Source organism: Coffea arabica, chromosome 10e (assembly GCF_036785885.1).
Source record: "Coffea arabica cultivar ET-39 chromosome 10e, Coffea Arabica ET-39 HiFi, whole genome shotgun sequence".
NCBI classification, from domain to species: domain Eukaryota; kingdom Viridiplantae; phylum Streptophyta; class Magnoliopsida; order Gentianales; family Rubiaceae; genus Coffea; species Coffea arabica.
In genome coordinates, this window is record NC_092328.1 from 3998876 (window position 1) to 4021082 (window position 22207).

At 34.7% G+C, this 22207-nt stretch overlaps 2 protein-coding genes across 2 annotated transcripts; one reads left to right on the forward strand and one right to left on the reverse strand.

Annotated features, from left to right (window-relative positions):
- Positions 1 to 3023: 3023 nt before the first annotated feature.
- On the forward strand, positions 3024 to 5059 carry LOC113711762 (cyclin-D3-1-like). The gene is made up of 4 exons (XM_027234957.2): positions 3024 to 3723; positions 3837 to 4038; positions 4137 to 4267; positions 4388 to 5059. The coding sequence occupies exons 1-4, from the start codon at positions 3190 to 3192 to the stop codon at positions 4691 to 4693; spliced, it is 1173 nt and encodes a 390-aa protein (XP_027090758.1). The 5' UTR covers positions 3024 to 3189; the 3' UTR covers positions 4694 to 5059.
- A 9500-nt stretch (positions 5060 to 14559) lies between these two features.
- Positions 14560 to 16598, reverse strand: LOC140015449 (uncharacterized). Its single transcript, XM_072068035.1, has 2 exons — positions 16595 to 16598; positions 14560 to 15119 (listed from the first exon to the last, which is right to left on the reverse strand). The coding sequence occupies exons 1-2, from the start codon at positions 16596 to 16598 to the stop codon at positions 14560 to 14562; spliced, it is 564 nt and encodes a 187-aa protein (XP_071924136.1).
- Between the last annotated feature and the right edge of the window lie 5609 nt (positions 16599 to 22207).

A 22207-nucleotide genomic window follows, 5' to 3' on the forward strand; every position in this document is an offset into this window, starting at 1 on the left:
ATAATTTACAGTGCCACAATTGGCTTAACATTTCACAAAAGAAATTATATATTGCTTGGACCATAGCAGGATTTTAGCAAATGAATGCGTCAGGAGTCATTTGCGCCATCATTTTTTAACTTTCCTCTTGTGTGCCTAATCAAGCTGGATTTTCTTTTTTGTTTCCTGAATTAATGTGTGTGTTTGGACGGTAGATTATTTGAAATAATTTTTTAAAACTATACTGCAACACTTTTTACTATGATGTGTGTGAGATAAAAAATGATGAAAAATGCATTGATAATACAAATAAATAAAAATTAACAAATAAACTACAATTTGAACAAACCCATATAATTGTACATTTTTCCTTAAAGGACACTCTTTGCTCTATTAGATTTTTTACATGTTTTTCTTCACTCCCCGCAATTCCTCTAGAATAGATCAATTGTGTGCTTTATGACCCGTGAACTTGCGGACACAATTTATTAATGGATAAAGTTTGTATATACCAATAATATATATATAAAACGAAGTTAAATATATGACAATTAATTATTATTTATAATTGAATATCATATTCTCTTATATATATATATATATATATATATATATGCATATTATATAGTGTGAGTGTGTGGAAAATTTATCCCTTATTAATTCCGCTGTACTGAAAACTTCTGTTGTCTGTGGAAACGATAAGATGCAGTTTTACAATTTTTTGTTCCATCTTTAAATTGGGGACCCTGTATTGGTAACCATCCAATGTTGACCTACAAAATCTTGATTATTAACTGGACCCACCAAAACCCATCAACGGCCGTCCGTTGCATCACATGTCGCTAAGTCACCTGATTGGATCTCCCCAAGAAGAAATATATTATCTGATTGGAAGGTGCAACATTGTATAATCCCATCCTATTTCACCTTAACACAGCTCTTACCCAATAAATGGGTCTCTTTGGTAACTAGGCCCACTAATGCTTGTTACACGTTCGAGTGTGACGTGTCCAGTTGTTAGACTGCATGAGCGATACGGTTCAGCTCTGATTCACTCAACTAATGAAAACAAAAATAAGAAAATCCACCCAAAAAGATTTGTAAGCACTAATTAGCTCCTAGTCAATCCCATCTGCGTTGACTACTGTGTATGTGGAATCTAAATACATGCTATATGTGCCATGTTTGGAATCCAAATGTAAAATGATATGCCTCGCCTCAAATCCGCAAATTCATAGAATGTTAGTATGCTAAAAGTTGCCGGTTTTGAAGATTGTTCGGGAATTCAGGATTTATAAACATAAAACTCTGAATTTCCCCAATTTTGGTAAAAAAAGATTGTTCGGGAATTCAAGATTTATAAACATAAAACTCTGAATTTCCCCAACTTTGGTAAAAAAGATAGTATGCCAAAAGTTTAATTTATAGCACAAGTTAGACTGGCAAAAAAAAAATGAATTGTGGTTGAGTGCATAGTTAGTAAAATATAAAACGAGTGTAGGACAAGGTAATATATGTATGCATAGTATATGATTTTTTTTTTAAAGTGCGCTGAAAAGTTTAGTATAAAAATGTGTGTTCAACAAAACTAGGTATATAAATTCATACGTAAATAGTATGAACATATTTGAAAATTACAAAACTAAAAATACTGATAAATTACTATAGTTTTCAAAAACTATACTACTTTTATAGCAATTTCAAATTTATTTTATATATGAGATGTTATATTTATTAAAATTTTATCTCCTAATTACTTAAATATGTATATATACACCTTATATATGTATATATCTAGATTTTATTATGATGTATAATCACTCTTATTTGTATGTAATTCAAGAAGTATGTCATTATTCTTGCTCAAATTTTAATTTTTTTTAAAAATGAAATATAAGCCATGAAGTATAATACTTTAAAATTTTATTTACATATCTTTATATGGTTAGTTGAACAGTACAAGGGTCTTTTAGACTATTTTTAAAATGTATGAAATACAAAAAAAAATTTTAATAATACTCCTTCCTTCCCAATTTGATAGTCCTGTTTTCTTTTTTCGTCTGTCCCAAATTGTAGTCCACTTTCCAATTGAAGAATGTAGTTGTCTTTTCATTTTTTTAAAATACCCTTATTCAATGTAAGTTATTATTACTATAAACTACCTTATTCAATGTAGATTATTAGTATTGAATATAATCTATCCATTTAATGCATTTAGATTTTCCAAAATATATTGATATATGAAAAGTCAACTGTATTTTAGGAAAATAGCAATCTAAATTTATTTTTCCAACAAAATTAACTACTCCCTCCGTCTCACTTTGATAGTCCTGTTTTCTTTTTTCGTCTTTCCCAAATTGTAGTTCAGTTTCTAATTAAATAATGTAGTTGTATTTTAATTTTTCTAAAATACTCTTATTCAATGTAAGTTGTTGTTACTATAAACTTACCCCATTTAATGAGTGTTGATTCTTTTTTTACCATCAATTCAAGTTCTCATAAATTTGTACTCTAATTAATGTGAGGATATTTTAGAAAAATAGCTAACTAAATTGATTGTTCCAACAAAGTTAACTATTTTTTCTGAAACCGTGTGAAAAAAATTAAGACTATTAAAATGGAACAGACAGAATACTTTTTTTAAAATTGTGTAAAAAAAAAAACTAGTATTATCAAAAGTCAAAACTAAAACTATCGAACTGGAGTATGTGTTAATAACGCGAATGTTTAAATGTCTTGTTTGGACTGCTTGTTTCCATCGGAAAATATTGTCGTTTTCCGTGATCATATTTTCCTATCACATTTTTCTCTCACATATATCAAATCGCTACAGTAATTTTTCTATGAAAAATGACGAAAAATGCAATCCAAACACAATTTTACTAACTAATCTCGAGTGTGCGCGCCCCAACATATAGTCGACATGGTAAATCTGCCTTGACCAAGGATTCCCCAATCATCCAAAAATTAAAGGAAAATTAGGAAAGTCCCTACGAACTAACTCAAAAAGCAAAGCCAAAAAGCCAAATAAAAACACAACTGTAAGCCATTGTTCACTCCCCTCCATTTGCTCTCCACAGTCTCCTCCTCCTTGAGTCTGAAACAGCTGAGAGAGAGAGAGAGAGAGAGAGAGAGAGAGAGAGGGAGATGGCTCCAGCCATTTCTCTAGGCTTATCTCTCTTTATCTTCAAAATCTGACCTTGACATAGAATGAATGAAAATCTGAATCTGACCATTACCACAGCGCTTCTCCAAAAGAAGATGGCTCATCAGCATCAAAATGAAAAACAGAAGTTTCCATTTTTATTAGATGCTTTGTACTGTGAAGAAGAGCACTGGGAAGGACTCGATAAAGAGGACTGTTTCATCAGTAATGAAGAAGAGAGCCGTATTGACGGTAAACCTCCATTGTTAATGGAGCAAGACTTGTTCTGGGGAGAGGAAGAGTTATGCTCTTTGTTCAACAAAGAACAAGAAAATGACTTGTACAATAGTCTCAAGAGAAATCCGTCTCTGGCTGGGGCTAGAACCGAGGCAGTTGAATGGATGCTAAAGGTCACTGCTTTTTACTCTTTCTCTGCTCCTACTGCAGTTCTTGCAGTCAACTATTTGGATCGGTTTCTCTTCAGCTTCCAATCCCACAATGAGAAGAAGCTTTGGATGACTCAACTTGCTGCTGTGGCTTGCCTTTCTCTTGCTGCCAAAGTTGAGGAGACTCAAGTGCCCCTCCTTTTGGATTTCCAAGTATGATGGGTACTTAGGAGTATATTAAAAATTGAATCTTTTGTGTACACGTCTGTTTTGTTATCTGTGGAGAGGTAATTAATCTTCGGATTGCTTTGCTTTGATTTGTTTAGGTGGAAGAATCTAAATATGTATTTGAGGCAAAGACAATACAGAGAATGGAGATACTGGTTCTGTCCACTCTTGAGTGGAAAATGAACCCTGTGACCCCACTTTCATTTCTTGATTTTGTGACAAGAAGACTAGGATTAAAGAACCACATTTATTGGGAATTCCTTAAAAGATGCGAGTTCCTCCTTCTCTTTATCATTTCCGGTAAGCATTTGATGAATCTAAGTACTTCTATATCAGTTAAAATTGATATCTTTAATTAACCTTCTCCTATTCGGCAGCTTAATTATTTCCAATTGTAGATTGCAGATTTATGTCCTATCTTCCTTCTGTGATGGCCACTGCCACAATGCTGCATGTTATCGTCAGCGTAGAGCCCTGTCTTGGAGTAGAATACCAAGACCAACTCTTGAGCATTCTTGGCATCAACAAGGTTTGCTCCTTATCACTGAGTTTTACCTTAAGACCCGTGTTTCCGTATGTCCATCATTGGCTTCTTGAAATCTTATCCATACTTAAGTCTGTAAATAACTTGCTTTGTGTGGTGAAACAGGACAAAGTGGAGGAATGCTATCGGCTAATTTCAGAGGTGGCATCAGCCTATCATTTCCATTCATCCAACAAACGCAAGTTTAGATCAGTTCCTGGCAGCCCAAAAGGTGTTATGGACTTGTCATTCAGCTCTGAGAGCTCATCCAATGATTCTTGGTCAGTAGCAGGAGCATCAGTTTCTTCATCACCGGAGCCTTTGACTAAGAAGAGTAGGGCTCAGGCTGGTCAAAAGGAGGACCAGCAACAACAGCATGCACAAGAACAAGAACTTGACCATGCAACCGCATCAGATAGCATCCCCGGATAGTCCGTCGATATTTGGTCTCTCTCATTAAAATCTTTCTTTTGGACTAGCTAGTAAATAACTGGTCTACCACTACCTTCATGTTCAATAAATTTTTTCATGTTAAATTGCTCACCATCTCTGCAATTCAATCCCATTTGGGTACTGCTGTATGAACCTATGGAAGTAGAGATGGTGGGCATTTTATCCGGAAGAATTAGTAAAATATGCTAGGAACTTGAACATATTCTCGAAGAGTACCCAAAAAAAGGACTTAGTTACCGAGTCAAGTCATTTATTTTCCTCTTTATTATCTACCTGTAAAATTCTTTCTTATTGAAATTGGGAAATGGAAAAATGTCACGGCATCGGCTATGGCATTAATGAGTAGCGGATGTGTCTATGGAAATTCAGTTGAAAAATAATAAAAGAGAGAATGTGTTAGCTAATAATTTTAGTTCAACCTGTCATTTTTCTTTGGTGTGGCTGGACATGGAATTTTTGGTACAAAGATTGATCGGGTCTGCTCCGTTTTTCAACAACAAACGAAAGGGACGGGTGTGAGCCAGAAAATATCAAAAGGGGTCCGGGGAAGGGGAAATTTTGTTTGCATGTGAATGGACAAACATGTTGTCGGCCATTGGCCATTTTATTTAGGCTATGCGACTTGTTTTTTCAATTGCTTTAGTTTCATGTTGTTTGACCTCGTTATAAGAGATTTTGGTTCACCTACGATTAAGCGACTCGCGTTTGAATTTGAAGCCAAACGAACGTGACTGAAGTGACTTGAGTGACCAGATTTCGGTCAGCGTTTTGGAAGGATTGGATGGTAAAATAGAACACTAAGATATGTTCATGAAAAAATGTACTGTTCAAACAGAAAACTTTTCACTTGTATAAATAAAACTTGGATTTAATTTTTTTAAATTTTTTTTTTGTGTAAAAAATTATTGTAACGATTTGATATATATAAAATAAAAAAGTGATACAAAGATATGTTCATGAAAAAATGTACTGTTCAAACAGAAAACTTTTCACTTGTATAAATGAAAAAAGAGAGAGAGAGAGTTAATGGTACTGTAGAATTTTTTCGAAATATTATTTGGAGGAAGGTTCCCTCTTATTTTGTTGATGGAGTATTTTGCATATTTTTTTCTTTCTCATAAGAATGTTTACTTCTAGATCTATATATGTTTCTTCTCTTTTTTTTTTTTTTAATTCAAACTGATATGAGCACTTTTCAAAAAATTTAAGATACTCTTTGAACTTCATCTAATGCAAAAGAAGAAAAGGAGTGTATGAGGTTTTTTTGAGAAGTGTTAATATGATTTTTCCAAGACAATCTCAATGACTGTTTTTCGAGGGAAATGTCAAAGTCTCATTTAGGGCAACTATTATCTTTGTTGTACGACTGTAATATCTTTTTTTTTTTTTTTTCATCCACATTTTGTACCATTTATTTTATCTATTATTTGCATGATGTGGTTTGGAAAATAGTACTAGTACTAGTATATCCTTCATACGTCAAAAAAATCTCAATGACTGGTTTTCAAGGCAGCACCTGTAAAATTTCACGTAGAGTAACTATTTCTTTGCTCACAGCTGTAAAAATCTCAGGTACTACGATATCCTTTATGCGCACTAAAGGTTCGTGTTGAAGCCTCGCAATAAAACATGATTACGGAACTTGATTTTGAGACTTTTTAAATCAAACAAAATTGAGGCTTTAGTATATATGCCCTTCGTTTCAATTGGATAGTCTTCTTTTTTCTCACACCGTTTAAGAAAAATTAGTTAACATTACAGAAAAAATAAATTTAATCTATTATTTTTAAAAAATATCCTTACATTAATATTATGAGTATCAATAATCACTACAATTTTACATTAATTATAACAACAATAATACTGGTATGTTGCACTATTTAAAAAATATATTGAAACAATTATTAGTGAAAAAATTGAATATATTAAATAATATAGGCTATATTGGCTGATAACCAAGTTTATTGAATAAGAATATATTAGAGAAGTTAAAAATTAACTATACTATTCAATTGAAATGTGGATTATAATTAGGAACCGATGAAAAAAGAAATGGGAAGAGTAAGAGATATGGAGTAAACCTTTGACAAACAAGCTTTATTTTTTTTTTTTGAGCTATTATTTTGCAACCCATGGTTATTCATGTACTAGTAGGCAAACACACTTGCAATATATTGAACATGAGTAGCTGTACTTATATTGATTTTCTCTAGCACATCTAATGGGTATAGATTACTATACTTACACTCAATTCAGTGTGTTTGGATTGTACATTATATTTGACATATTTTTACTGTAACACTTTTTGTGATGTAATGTATGTGAGATAAAAAGGTAATTGGGAAGATAAAAATGTGTATTGAAAATTGTAATGGTGATGTAAACAAATATATTTGGGCAAATAATCTCCTCCATGATTCATTTTAAAAAAAATTTTCAATGTAACTTATATTTTTCGTAAAAAATTAACACCTAAATCCCCTCCCAACATTAAGCACTGATAATTGCACACCTGTACACAACCATCCAACTATTATTTATAATAGATAGTAGTATCACAATGTGACTTCAAGCTTGTGAGGGTGACAGCGCCTCTGTTGGAAATCTAAACGTTGCGCGAATTTTCATACCCAAAAAATAAAAAATAAGAAAAAGAGTTGCAAATTTCAACTCCCATTTTGTAGACATTCGCTTAATTAATGTCGTAAACCTATTCTGCTACCTAAGACAATATTATAGACATTCTTAATAATATAGTAAAGTTTATTATTGACCCAGTCTTCTATCTACCACTAAAATGTCGGTCAGGCGTAGAAGTTGAGAACGTTTAAGGAACGAAGGCATTTATTATCTTTTTCATAATCTCTCTGAAAAATTTGGCAAATGGCATAGATGACCGATTGACAAGACAGCAGCTTAATCAACTTTTTTAATTTATTATAATCCCTACTAAACTAGCTTTACACTGGCTGTTAGCACACAAGACACTCGCAAAAAGCCTTCCATGTGCTTACTATAAACTTTACTAAATCCCAATTAATTTGGGCTTCTTTTATCCTTTCTCAAGTCTTTTTATATTGATACTATACTATTCGCGCTCTTTAAGAGGAGCACCGTGAATGCCGGAGTGCGTGAGTGTGTGTGGCCCGTGGGTGTAAAACACCAAAAATACACAGGTCCATTCCTCTTGACTGGTTCATAGAAAATAGAGGGGCTCCTGCGGTCCTGCCTCTGCACAGCAGTGTGAACTAAGCGTGCCAATTAATACCATAAAAACTTACCACAATTTTCTTGTCTTCTTTCAAAAACTTTGTGTATATCAATATATTAATGTTACCAAGATATTCTACAAAGCATAAATAACGACGGGAGACAGATAGGTAGAAGCGAGCCCCCACAGGAAGTCAAATTTGTTCTGTAATCTGATAGTTATCGGTAGGTCCGATGATCGATTCTCATATGCTACTTCACTGTATATTCTTGAAACAAAACTCTATAGAGCATTAGTCTGGTCGAAAAACTAAGATATTCCTAAGTAAAACAAAAAAAAAAAAAGATAAGTAGAAGCGTGCTAAACTAGATGTAAAGAGATATATATATATTCTTCAGAAAAAAAATACAAAAAGCAATTAAAAAATGTAAAGAAGGGAAGTGATATTTGTACTTTCAAATTAGCCTCTTGCACCTCTTAAAGACATATTATTTAGTGAATTATTTGAAGTGCGAGAGGTTAAAAAAGAAATGCAAATATCAATTGCCTGTAATCACAGTAACTTTTGTCCTAAGTCGACTCAAAGTGCATCATAGTGGTTTAAGGGCTTACATATGTGTTTCCTTTTTTGTATTATCATTTCTCTTAAATGCCACATTTCCCATCTATTCCTTTCTGCCACTGACACTTCTTGACTTTGTGAACATAATTTGAGCCAAAATATATATATATATATATATATATATATATAACTCGTATATTAAAGAGAACTTAGGTTTCGTTTGGATTGCATTTTTCGTCATTTTTTATGAAAAAATTACTGTGGCGATATAATGTATGTGAGGGAAAAAGGTAATAGGGAAATGTGATCATGGAAAATGACGTAATTTTTTCGACGAAAAACAGCAATCCAAACAAGGCCGTATCTTGGTTTGCTAAGGAACTTTGGGATCATAGAAATATTAATGCTCATAATTTAGGACGATGTAAGTAGGAAAAAAAATTTTCATTTTTATTGTCCATCCCGTATGCCCCTTTATTTTCTAAGATCAAAAAAGAGAAAAGAAAATTCCACGTTGTGGGAGTTTGATAAAGTTGAGAACAAGAATGAAGGACTAGTAATGAGGGACAAAGAGGAAAGTGTTGGAATAGAATATAATCGTAGAGGTTCTAAAAGGAAGAAGAAGAACTAGCAAGTTAAAAGGACATAAAGGTTGCTTAAGGGAGGATTAAAAGACAATTTGGATGCGATTAGATTCAATAAGGATGCAACCAGAAAACAAAAAGGGGGAAAAGGTGAAGTGGGAGAATGTTGAAATTGGGGGACAATATCTTTAGATTTTGTTTGAGATGTCTTTATTGGCTCTTTTGTTCACTGCTTTTGGTAGTTAAGGGAATAGACTTTAGTGTATTTCAACTCATAAAGAAAAAGGAAAAAGACAATAATGATAACATAAGTATATTGCTGTAGATCACAAGAGAGAGAGAGAGAATGGGGAGTTGGTTCCAGCAGGTAACATTTCCTCTTCTTTTCTGGGGCAGTGCCCGTCCTTTACTCCCCAAGTCCAATCCTCTCGGTCATCCTTTTGACCTTCTCAACATCATAATATTAATTTGTCCTAAACACCACTGCTAAGTATGGCATTTTTTTAAAAAAAAATATATATATTAAAAAACAACTAGTTCCCTTAAGGAACAATTTATTGCAAATTTTAGAGCCCTCAATATCAATTCGAACAATCTCTGTTCCCAAGAATTTGATAAAAAGAAATTAAGAGAAAGAAAATGGGAAAAAAAAAAGACTGAGAGAATCAGAAAAATGTCGAAAAAGAAGATGTGGGAAGGGCTCTTTTTAAAGTGCAAACTGCAAAGAAGATTCTTAACGGCAAAGGTAAAGCTTGATGATAAACTGAATGGCTGAAATCTATAGATAAGACGTACATCGCTAATAATTTTAAAAAAAAAGACAGGTTCAAGTCAAAAAAAAGTAGGTGTATTTCTAGAATTTAAAAGTTGAAATACGTCCAGAGGAATAAGTTCTAAGCAAGTGAACGTCTAACAGCTATATACATGTATCAAATCATTAGAATATATATATATATATATATATATATATATATATTTTTTTTTAAATAAAAATTTTAGAAAACAACAATCCAAATGGGCATTTAGAATATAGATTCAAAAAGAATTACGCTTTTTGCTTTAGGGAAAAAGAAAAAGGATTAGGATCGTTGCTACTTCGTTTCACATCATTTTCCAGTAGAGGTACAATACAGATCAATAATCAGAGTTATTAATCTGAGTAGTTGGCATTTCGTTTTCTTCTCTTTTCTCCATGTGAATAATTTGTCCGGGGACTGGCCGTCCAAGAGTCGATTCTAAGAAATGACTCGAGACAAAATGTTAATCACTACTAATGCGAAGCTTCAATTGATATCCTCAGGCTGGTTAAAGGAAGAACATCTGTCTAATGCACATGCTTAATAAATACGACCACCAGTACCTCTTTGTACGACCGGACATAAAACTCCGGAACTAATTCACATTTATTTATACTACTAGAAAAAAATAATTTTTTACACTGTCATTGTATATACCGATAAAATTAACTGAATATCACGTCATTTGAATTTGAATTTGTACACCAAATTTTGCATATATGACATGCATCTAGACTGATTAATGTATAAAAGATTTACTCTAAAAAAAATTACAATACCGCGAGGGCATTATTACTGTTAGTCCAATATATCTATAAAATTGGTTAATTTCAATATTCAAATAAAGGTACAGTGAACAGAGGGCATTGTAGAATCTCCCAAAGAAATAAACATTTCCACGTCTTTACCCCAAAAAAGAAAAAGGGAAAAAAAAAAGAAAAGAAAAGCATTTCCATGGTAAGTAGGCTTCTCAAGACAAGAATTCCTTGAAGATGTTGGGCAACCAACCATTCTCCATTTCTCAAATTTGACGGCCCCATAACTCTATGATCTATCAGCACAAGTCATTGTTTTTAGACCTCCTACACTTGAAATTATTCCTGCGATCTTACCTAACGTCCGTGCTAAGCCATACCCAAATTTTGCATACAATAATGCCTGCATATTTGTAGTAATAATAATAATCAATTGAGCTACCTATAGGTGTAGCCAGCCCAGAAAAGAAAGCGAACAAAAAAATCACCCAGTGTTGTGTTGTGTGAATGGGGCTTAGAAAAGTCAGCCAATATCATTCACCCAATAATATTAATAATGTTAAAGACCTACACCAAACCCTAGCCAAGTCTTTCATCTGAACGCTTCTAACAAACAACCAATGAAATTTTAGAATTTGTCCGTTTACGGTGCTTACATATCTGACAGGCGTATTGATCATTTGCAGCTCGCACTAATAGAAGAAACAAATTATTGTTCATTTGCTAAAATAACCGTTTCAGCAGCATCATCTGCTGTCTAATGGTCTCAGCCAAAAAGAGTTAGGGTTAAGAGGTCAAAAATATAAGAAGAATTCCTTGCTCCGGCCTCACCAATTCATGCCTGTGGTCCAGAAGATTGATAATTTATGCTCGCAGCAGCACATGAATCGTCTTCCAATGGAAAATGGAAATGTTTCAGTTAAAAAATTTGGCAACTTGGTGGTCATCACAATCCAAGCAAAATGAATGGATAAATATGAAGTTCATCATTTAAGCTGAATGAATATTCATCTGCATGAAGGTAACGGTAGCATGTAGTCTGCAACGAATTTATGTAAGGGCCCATACATATATTGCAAGAATAAGATTTGATTGGAACTGGACCTGGGAAGAAAGGGCAATTTGATTTGATCCATCCACTTGGCCAGCGGATGCACATTCGTTGCGTGATTGGCATAATTGTTAATGCCCGGGGCTTTCTGTATCTATCCTATTTCTTGAGATGGGGTGAAATTTGAACAGACAAATTCTTTCTTTCTTTCTTTCTTTGTGGTATTATAACAATTAGGTAAATAAAAAAAAAAAAAAAAGGCCAATGTTGACGACCGTGTTTCATTTGTTCCTTATTATTTTCTTTAACTAACAAACGGCAATATGCGTACTATTATACTTTAAGGGGAATGAGCAAGGAACTCAACTGGCTCGTGTAAAATGTTAAAAATCTCTGGATAAATCCCCTCAGGAGGAGGAATTGCCAAGCCATTTGACCCTTCACCCATTCCAACATTTCCGGTGCGCGTTCGTCGCAAAATATTTCTAGACCGTAGCATACCTAATGCCACATGGTTGCCAAAAGCACAGACCAGAGAATGCAAATATGTGTCCCCGCTATGCCCACGCAACTCCAAACACCCGCGGCACTCGTTCGTTAGGAAAAGAGTCACCTAAAATTTGAGAGCTATACTACTAACACATCCTTTAATACTAGTACTTTTTACGCGTGTCGAGTGCCAAATTTGAACTCTTGACTAACCAGCCACGAAGAAATTTTAAATCCCTCTTGATAACTGATTTGCCTTTAGCATTGTCTTATTGTAGTTCCTCGGTTTATTTGAGTTTATATGAAACCAGCAGGCAAATCAAATCTCCACCTTTTTTAAAGTGATTTTCTTCTTAGGGAAAAAAAAAAAAAAGGAATTACGAAAAGAAATGTACATATTAAACAAGAAGGCAATTGCACGCAGAAGATGAGCATCCAATGGTTTTGGGGTGTCTTTACTTTCCGCAGGCTGTGAGGTGTCACCATCTCAGGTAATGCCAAACAAAACATTCAAAGGGACCGCCAGGTTTAGACAGGCCCCTTGCATTCAAGTTTTGTATCATTCCGGTTTCTAAAATGTGGGTCTAGGCGAATCGTGTGGAAGTAGCAGTATAATGAAAACCATTAGGCCTATCGCTCCTGCCAAACGACGCTAGCCCAAGCGTACACCGGTGGTCCAATCCTCAGCGGTCCAAAAGCCGTGGATTCTCATTAGATCTTGGGGTCTTTCGCTGGGACCGAGTTAACTGGCCTAATATACAAAATTAGCAGATATCATTCTACTTATAAATGCTTAATTTTCCCTTGTTTTTGTCAATGCTTTTAGTATGACGTGTCTAAACCTGGACTTCACTTGAAAAAACCATCGAATAGTAGCTAATTCCTTAGCATGTCCGAAGAAAAGGATACGCTCAAACATCCAGCTAGTGATATTTTTGTCTCCTTGAAGTGTACAGACGAAAAAAGGCTAATTATTTGCGCATGTCACGCGACTGCTGAATTACGAAACTGTACCGTTGGATGCATATGAACCAAAAAGAAAGATGCACTTATGTTTAGGATTAATTTTTTACGTTGCAAGCCAAAAATAGATTTTTTAAATTTAAATAGAACTTACGTGACATGATGCATTTAGCTTCACTAGTGAAAGATTAGTACTTATGTCTACCTGTGAAATTTTTGCACGGTGAGAATCTGAACTTTTCTTTTCTTGAGGCTGAGGAGGGACGGGGGCAGAAGCCAAATGAATACGAAGATGGGCAATTGCCCCTCCCACCCTCAACTTTGAGAAAATTTTGATTTAGGTATAGAAATTTTTGAAAATTTCTTGAAAAGTAGAATTAATATGCATCTGCAAAATGGAGATGGGGGAGAGTGGTCCTGAAGGTAGGGTATTAGATGGGCCTCTTGTTGGATTTGCAGCAAGCAGTGAGTTGTTTGTGAAGCAGGGATCAAGTGGGTACCTGCCAACCGCTATCAAAGCTTAGCTTACGGCTTTTAGGCCTTACTTGTCTCTATACAAAGACAGAGCAAAAGGGACAAAACAGTGTTTAATGTTGGGCCATGTCCGGACGTATGAATCATTTTCCCTGATTCAAACACCAATTCGGCGCCAACCAGCCCTTAGCTGTGGCATGCCAAGGATGCTAAATCTATATGTCTTTGTGAGGAAATTAGTGGGTTCTGGACCTGAACTTTAGGAGCCACATCCTTCAAGAGAAAAACTTCAGGAGCCGCATTATTGTCCTACCATCCACTTTTAATCAGATTTATACCATACCCTCTTGAAAGGCTTAGTGTCATTCTGTTGTCCTAGACAAAGTACAGGCATTAAAAAAGTTGTTCTAATGTCAATTGAGAGTATTTGGTTAGGAGGTTTTCTTATTACGACCGTTATCATTCTTCTCTTCTCTTAGTAGATGAATCATTTGTTGTGGATCTATTTCATAGTTCGCTTCACTTGCAAAATCAAACTAATTTTGTTGATAATGTCACGTATCAATTTTCTCGTTTGTTTGAGATGGCTAGACCTTTACTGTAGGACTTCCTGTGGATCTACTACAGTTTGCTTCATTTAAAAAAAAAAATTAAAATAATTGCTAAAAATAAAATTAATGGTCCTGACTCCTGAGCAATGATACTGATTAAGAACTTCCTTATATTTGTATTATCATTGTCCGTTGGCATGAACGCCACATTATTGGTGAGGCAAATTTCCGAGTATTCAGCCGACTGTTCCTAACCTTCTGAGGCAGCGATATCCCCAGTCTTCTTTCACTTCACATCCAGCCGCAGTTTCAACATATAATCTTAAGGGGTTTATTAGTACTTTTTTTGAGCAATTATTGGATTGCCATTTTTTTCCAAACGATAGCATAAACATTTCCAGAAAACTATTACACTGTTTGAGCAACTGCTCTTACATCTGTTTTGGCTAAACACGTAAGCCAAGTTGGAAAGGAATCCAACCAACATATTTCGTCCTTCAAGCTTATGGCAAATCTTGCCAGCTTATGAGAGACACAGTTACCCTCCCGTCTAACAAAGGAGAAGTAACATTCTTCAAAACTTCGGCTTAACAACAGAATATCAGCTAGGATAGTACCCGTAATTGGGTCATCAGCATTCTTGTCCTTAAGCTTATCCACCATCAGTTTACAATCTGATTGAATCTCCACCTTGTTCCAGCCCCTCTGCTTTGCCTTGATTACAGCTTCTCTGATGGCTAATGCTTCCTCCACTGCTGGGTTCCCTTCCCTCCTTGCCCCTCCTGCCCATGCTCCTGCTACCGCCCCATCCTCCTTTCTGGCCACCACTCCCCAACCTATTCTCCTAAACTTCTGCTCTACAGCAGCATCAGAGTTTAGCTTGATAACCCCCAGAGGGGGTGGATGCCAACTATTCAATTTTGTCTTTCGGTGTTCCCTATTAACATCTGTTTTGACCTCCCCATCTCCTGTTTCATTGTATTCCAGTTTTGTTTTGAAGATATATTTTTTTATTTCGTATACATCAAATCGCTGCTAAACATTTTTCTACAAAAATTCTAAAAAATAGCAATCCCAACGGGCTGGCTCAGTGTTTTAAAAGTTAGTAGAACAAGAAAATGTTTTTTTCTTAACCGCATACTGTGGTTTATCTTTTTTCCCGATTGTGGTGATGACTTTTATATGACCAAAATAGATCAATGATCTAAATGTGATGACCTTATCACCTTTTTATGTTTTTTCAATATTTTTTTTAACAAATTCACTCTTGTTGGGCTTTGCCCAAGTATGATACATATTCGGCTATCCATCTATATACATAAAGAAAAAAGAGGTAAATACTCAATCTGAATTGGTGCACAATTTCATCGGCTTCGGCCCATAAGATAAGTTTGCTCACTTTTAGCATTAAAATTCATTTGCCTTGGGACAAAGGGAGAAAAGGACCAAAAGGAACCCGGAAGCCCAGAGAATTATAGTCCCTTTGTGCTCGAATAAGTGGAAACTGGAAAATCTCCCCAGAATAATTTTAGACGCTGGGGAAGAATTGGAATGTGTTACAGCCCCTCTTGGATATCACATCATCTCCAGTTGAAATTCACCAGAAGAAGTTGAAATAACATATATTTTGATCCTTGGATAGCAACAATTACAATCATTTAAAATTTAAATCACTGTCATTATTGAGTGATGTGCGAATCAATGGTTTGATGAAAATTGAGGCGATGATTCCTTAAAAGAATTGAATTTTCAGAATAATTGAATTTGTCCGATCAGCAAAGTGTCAAAGCGGTTGGGATGTTGAAAGTCCAATTAGTTACCTCAAAACACAAAAGGCCCAATTCAAACGTTTATTCAAAGTTTGAGGCCTTCACATGAAATCAATGGCAAAATTCTCCAATCTTGTTCAATTTGTAAGCTTTAGAGTTGCTAATTTGAAGGCATCACAAAATAAAAAGAATATTATGACACACCCTTAATTTTTTTTTTAAAAAAAGCAAATTTCATTAACAAAGCACAACCTGATTTGATTCACATCACTGTCCAAATGGTAGGTTAAAACATGCACTAGAAATTATAGATATCTACAATTTAACAGATATTTATATCAAGATCTGAAAAATATAATAAATTTTATAATCATCTTTTAATAGATAAATTACTGTAACTCCTTTCTCTAAATATTGCAATAATCAGGTCTGTTAATTAACAGTTTTAAACTTCAATAATGATGATGAGATTATTGAAATAGATTCAAGATCCAAAAAAATTCAGAGATCTAAAATAAACTTATATCTAACAATAAAATAAGGAAAAAAATACAAAATCTCCATAGGAATCTTTACGGTAATAAAAAATTCTCACTAGGAATCTCTAGGAGAAATAGAAAATTCTCACTATAAGAGAGACTTTATTAGAAAAATAAGACAAACGAAATTCTTACCCATATTTGATACCCGCGCACCCTCACGAAGGATAGAGATTAAGGTGGTAAGGATACATGAATATCAAATATGTGTGTAAATATATCATTTCCAAAAAAAATATATATATATATATATATATATATATATATATATATATATATATCTTTAGGTGTATATAAGTAGTAAAACTTGGTAAGAACTTTATGCTTCGCAAATTTGAATACGTTAGCATAAAGCAAAATTTAACCTGACAATACTTTATTTAATGCTATATTAAATTTGGGGGGCGGGGGATGGTGGGGACAGCACAAATACATGTCAGGTAACAAATTATTCCTCGAATTACAGATAATAGTTGTGCATAAATGTATATATGTTGGTGTAATTGAAAACTGCGCACCACTGATTTATAAAAGCACAACTTGTGACACTTGCAGGTGTGTTTGGACAGCAGATTTTTTGGGATAATTATTTTAAAAAATTATTGTGGCATTTTTTGGATGTGACGTGTGTGAAATAAAAATGTGATAGAAAAATGTATTAATGATACAAACCAATAAAATTTGGCAAATAATCAACTATCCAAACAAATATTTTGTGGATTAAATATGGCTTTATCCATTTTTTTTCTCAAAAATGCTTTTGTTATATATTAAATACATTTTCTAATTACTTTCACTTTTGTTATTATATCCAAAAAGTACTACAAATTGGCTCTGTTTGGATTAACTGTTTTTGGGGGTGTTTTTCAAAAACTTTACTGTAACTGTGTATATGAAAAACATTTACTGTAGATGTTTTTTGGATTGTTTTTAGAGGTATTTTTAAAATATATTTTTGAATATCTTTATAATTTATAATTTTTTTGAGATATTTTTTTAAAAATTTTACACGACCCACCACTATCTCTTCCCTTTTCCTCCTCCTCTATTTCCTTCCCTCTCCTCCTCCTCCATTTTTCCTCTTCTTTCTCCCTTCTCTCCTCTTTCCCTCCAACCCCAAATCCTTCTCTCGCTCGCGGGTGGTGGCTGCGACTTTAGCCACCACTCTAACAATGATCGTCTTGGTCGCGGCTTCTGATTCTGATCAGATTTGATCTTGACTAGGAAGATTGCAGTCAACCGAGGTGAAGGAAATTGGGAGGCGGGGAATGGAAAAGAAGAAAGGAGGAAGGAGAAGGAGAGAGAGAGGAGGAGAAAAAATGAAGGAGGAGTGGAGAAAGGGAGGAAAGATGGGAGGAGAGAGATAGGAGAGAGGATCGTGGGTGTGGGGGTGGTAGCGGTAAAGTGGTGGAGAGTGATGGATAGTTTTGTATTTTTTTTTTTATATATTTGGAGTTGTTTTTGATGTATTGTATGAATATGGTATTTTTGAAGTTGTTTTTTTGTTTGTGTATTACTGTAGTATTGTAGATCAAAAAAATATTTTTTTTAAAAAAATCTAAATCCAAAAAGAGCCATTTTTTTTCTGTCAAGAGATAGAAATACACGTCCAATTAGATTAGAAACCCAATTAGATTATCAAACAGAGCCAAATGGCATTCCAAAAAGTACTACAACCTCTGCATTTGCAAGTAATTTCAGTGAAACTTTTAGCACGTCATTTAGCTCATCTTTTCGAAAAGGACTAAAAAGTAGGCATTCTTGTGGTGCGTCACATGGGTCACTTTTTTCAAAAGGTCAATATTTACTATTAAGTTTTGGCGCAACGACTTAAATTTCCAGAACGAGAAAAGTGTACGACTGGTTTGCAACTTGGCATCTCTAAGCTGGAATCTCCAGTGGATTCCACTTCACTGGCACGGCCCTTTAATTACTAAATAAATAAATCGCTGCCGAAAGATGTCGGCTCAATTCCTCGGGTAATCTTTAGCTGTAATAACTATAAGAAATAATCTATTGAAGAGGCTCAGATATACATATATGTATATATATTTGAAAATGCGTTGTCTTCACCAAAGAGCGTATATGCAAGTTTAAATCGACTTTTAGACAATTCAGAAATCTCATTTTCACTCAATTAATGTATAATGCTCCCAACCCCGCCACCAACCCTGACCCTTGAAGGGAAGGCGGGGGGGGGGGGGGTGTAAACCAAACCAAAAAAAAAAAAAAAGATAAACAATTCGGAGGACGACTAGCCAATGGCGTGCATGGGATGTGATCCGAATCTGGAAAGGTGGGCACATGCAGTCAGGTGTCTCCATCGAAGGGAGGAAAGAGTATCTCTTGAAGATTCCACCCACGCTGTTGTCGTCCACAGTAAGAGTACGCTCCGAACTTTTAGGCTACTCAGCCACCGAGTATTTTGTCGTGGTACGGAATAATTTTGTTTTGAGACTCGGACAGGACTCCGATAAAAAACAAAAGTACTGATTAATGTGTGATCTACGTCATCGTCCATCGCGATACTGCTACTTTCAGAATCTGGCTTTCCGTTCCAAGTTGCTGTAGTAGGCTCGCACTCTCAAGCAAAATGATTATAGGACGTTTCCCTACTCTTTCTGGGGCTGCGCCCGGTGTTTTGTTGGCCTCTAAAGAGCGAAATAATCAGGAAGCCATTGGTGTGGAACAGGTCAGTCATCATATGCAATTTGAAGAAGTAGGATTGCAGTACAGAAGTTTCTACGAGCCTTCCATTTACTTTCACTTTGGCAGATCAAAGTTTGGATGGAGGACTCAATTCCGGTCGTCACCACACCACGGTTAAAACATATGGAATTTGAAGTAGGACTGCTGAACAAAAGTTTCAACGTGCCTTCCATTTACTTTCTTTACTTTTTTTTTTTTACAAATAAAAGTTTGGATGGACTCAACGCTGGTCGTCACCGCGCCATGATTAAAACATGTTCTTGGAAGTTTAGATGGATTTAACTTGGATTACTACCCTGAATTAATCAACAAAAAAAAAAATTCATGAATTATGAAAAGGTAATTCGTTCTTACCAAACTCAATCAATTTGTATTCGCATCTACTTTCTTTTTTTTTTTTTTTTAGGAGGAAAGACAGGCCAAAAGCAAAAGCAGTAATAAAACAGAATTTATATTAAGTTGCATTTGATATCTCGGCCGATTTGGGAATATGTAGAAGTTCTTGTTAATTGCAACTACCTACAATCGTCCTGTACGCATATCTGAGCTGAAGCTATAGTAGTAGCTACATTATCTTTGGACAAATAACAGTAGCAATTCTCATGGACGTTGGACCATTAGTTGTTCCAGTTAGGAGAACCCGTGATCCAAAATGCAGACGCGCATGGCTCCAGTTAGGAGAGCCCCCCTAATCCGAAACAGGACGTCCACGGAGCCACTCATCTTTTATCTTCCAAGCGCCGAGTCCCATCCCCGACCCCGGCCGCTCAGTTTTTTGTTATTGACTTTTTTGTTTTTGAGCTGGAAAGTGTCCCTAGGAGCTAGGAAGGGGCATCAAAGTTTGGGAACTAAAATACTACATTAACTGGCTGGGACGGATTCAATGAACTGCCACCATAAGTAGTCAAAATTTTGCTAGAGCATGTAATCAAGAACTTGAATATGTCCTTCCACGCCAATTTCCATTCCACACATACTATAAAAGTACGCTCAATGCCTATCTTTTGTACATTTTTCTGTCCAATCCTGAAATATTTTTACCTCTAATACAGAACGGATATATTTCACCCATTGCTTGACCATTTGAAACACTACAAATTTTCTCAATTTGCTTGGTCCATGCTCATTTTTGGAGGGGCTTTCACCTCATATGACTTTGTGAAATTCTTCTTTTTTTTTTTCTGAAAAAAATACAATCAATGTATCAGGTATAAGCTTCTTTTTCCTTGCGCTTGCTACTGTATGCCATATTTTATTGGGGGAAAAAAAAATATATTTCCACGTTGTCTCAAGAATAGGCCAGAAGCCTATAACAGAGAGTACGCGGAACCCATCAGGGAGGTTAGGAAAGTGCAAATATACATACTGGGCCATTAATATATTAGTACTAATTAATTACCCTTAATACATGTATCCTGATTCATTTACGTGGGACTTTAGACTCTTTATTTATCAAAAAAAAAACATGTCAAGCTTTCTCGAGGCTTAGTCATCAACCCAAGCAAATCCAACCAATCACCATCCTTATCAATTCATTAATTAATTAACTAATCTTCCCCACAAGAACCGCAACACAGGACCATGTCTACCTGGTTAGTCGTCTCAGCATCGAGTCATGGGGTGGGGACCCTTTTTCCTCTCTTTACGAGCCGCCAGCCCTGGATTCCTCAAATCTTGGATTGTTACGAAAATGGTCGTTGATCAAAGAATCACTTTTTTTTTTTGGTGAAGCAAAAGAGCCACTTGTTCTTCTTCTTCTTCTTTTTTTTTTTTTTTTTTTTTTTTGAAGCAAAAGAACCTCTTGTTTATTCCCGTCATCTATTGATGGAGTAGCTCATCTGGGGGTTGTAAATTCCTTTTAAAAAAAAAATTAAAAAAGAACCACTTTGTTCATAGAAAGAAAAGCTTCACTAATGTCTTTTCTCTTGTTCTTGTGCTACTATTAGGCTAAATTTGGATTGAGAAGACGTAATTTTATTGCACTGAGATCTACAAGGGAATGGTGCTTTTTAAAAAAAAAAAAAAAAAAAAAAACTTTACCTAGTGAGTATTTGTTAGTACACTTAAAAATGTATATATTAATAATTATTACCTTACTTTTATATTAATAAACTTTCTCTATTCAACTATACTTTTTCTAAATTATTAACAACTGAATCCGATATTATCATCAAGTTTTCAATAGACATTGTTGATTAGAAAGACCTACAAAAATGATTGAATCACGTGTCTGTAAACGCACTCGGTGACACCACTAAACTTGTGCCATGCACACAACGTTAGATGAACGAATTTGTGGTGGATCTAGTGCAGCTCATAAATGCTATGATGTTGAAAGGTCTATTTGCATAAGGTCCACTTTGATAGAGCAAACAATTTTAGGAAGAAAATAATAATGTTAATTTTGTCCTCTCAATATCATACTAAACGTGATTGAATTAGAGCTAGCCTCGTTTTAGCCTTTTGGTTTGACTAACTTCCTAAAAGAAATGCAATTAAATGACAAGAGGCCATCTGGTGGATATGACGAAACTCAAGAGGAAACTTGTTACATTTGGAGCAAAATGTACAAGCCGGAAAAAGAATAGGGATTTGACATTTGTAAGTCACGATGGAGGGTGTTTGGGATGAAGTTTCAAATTTGCTTTATTGCAACGCAAGTAGAAAATGCTTAGTACTTTTTTAGAGTACACGATTGGATGTATGTATACATGACACATGAACAAATTTTAAATTTTAAATTCAAATTTTTTCACATGCGTCATATATTTAATAATAATAGTGTGGACATTTTGATAGTGTATATAATATTAATCCATTCTTTCTTTTTTTAATCTGATGTGGAATCATTTTCCTATGCTTAGTATTGATTGCCTTGCATACTGGACAAGATATTTTCCAAGTTAAAAAAGGAAAGATATTACACCAAAGAATCTTACTAGCCCTCATGCCGTAATGTCTACAACTTTCTAATTATATTTTCCTCTTGTAATTTGCTTTACATTTTTTTTCCCTTTAAAATAACTATAACTATAACCA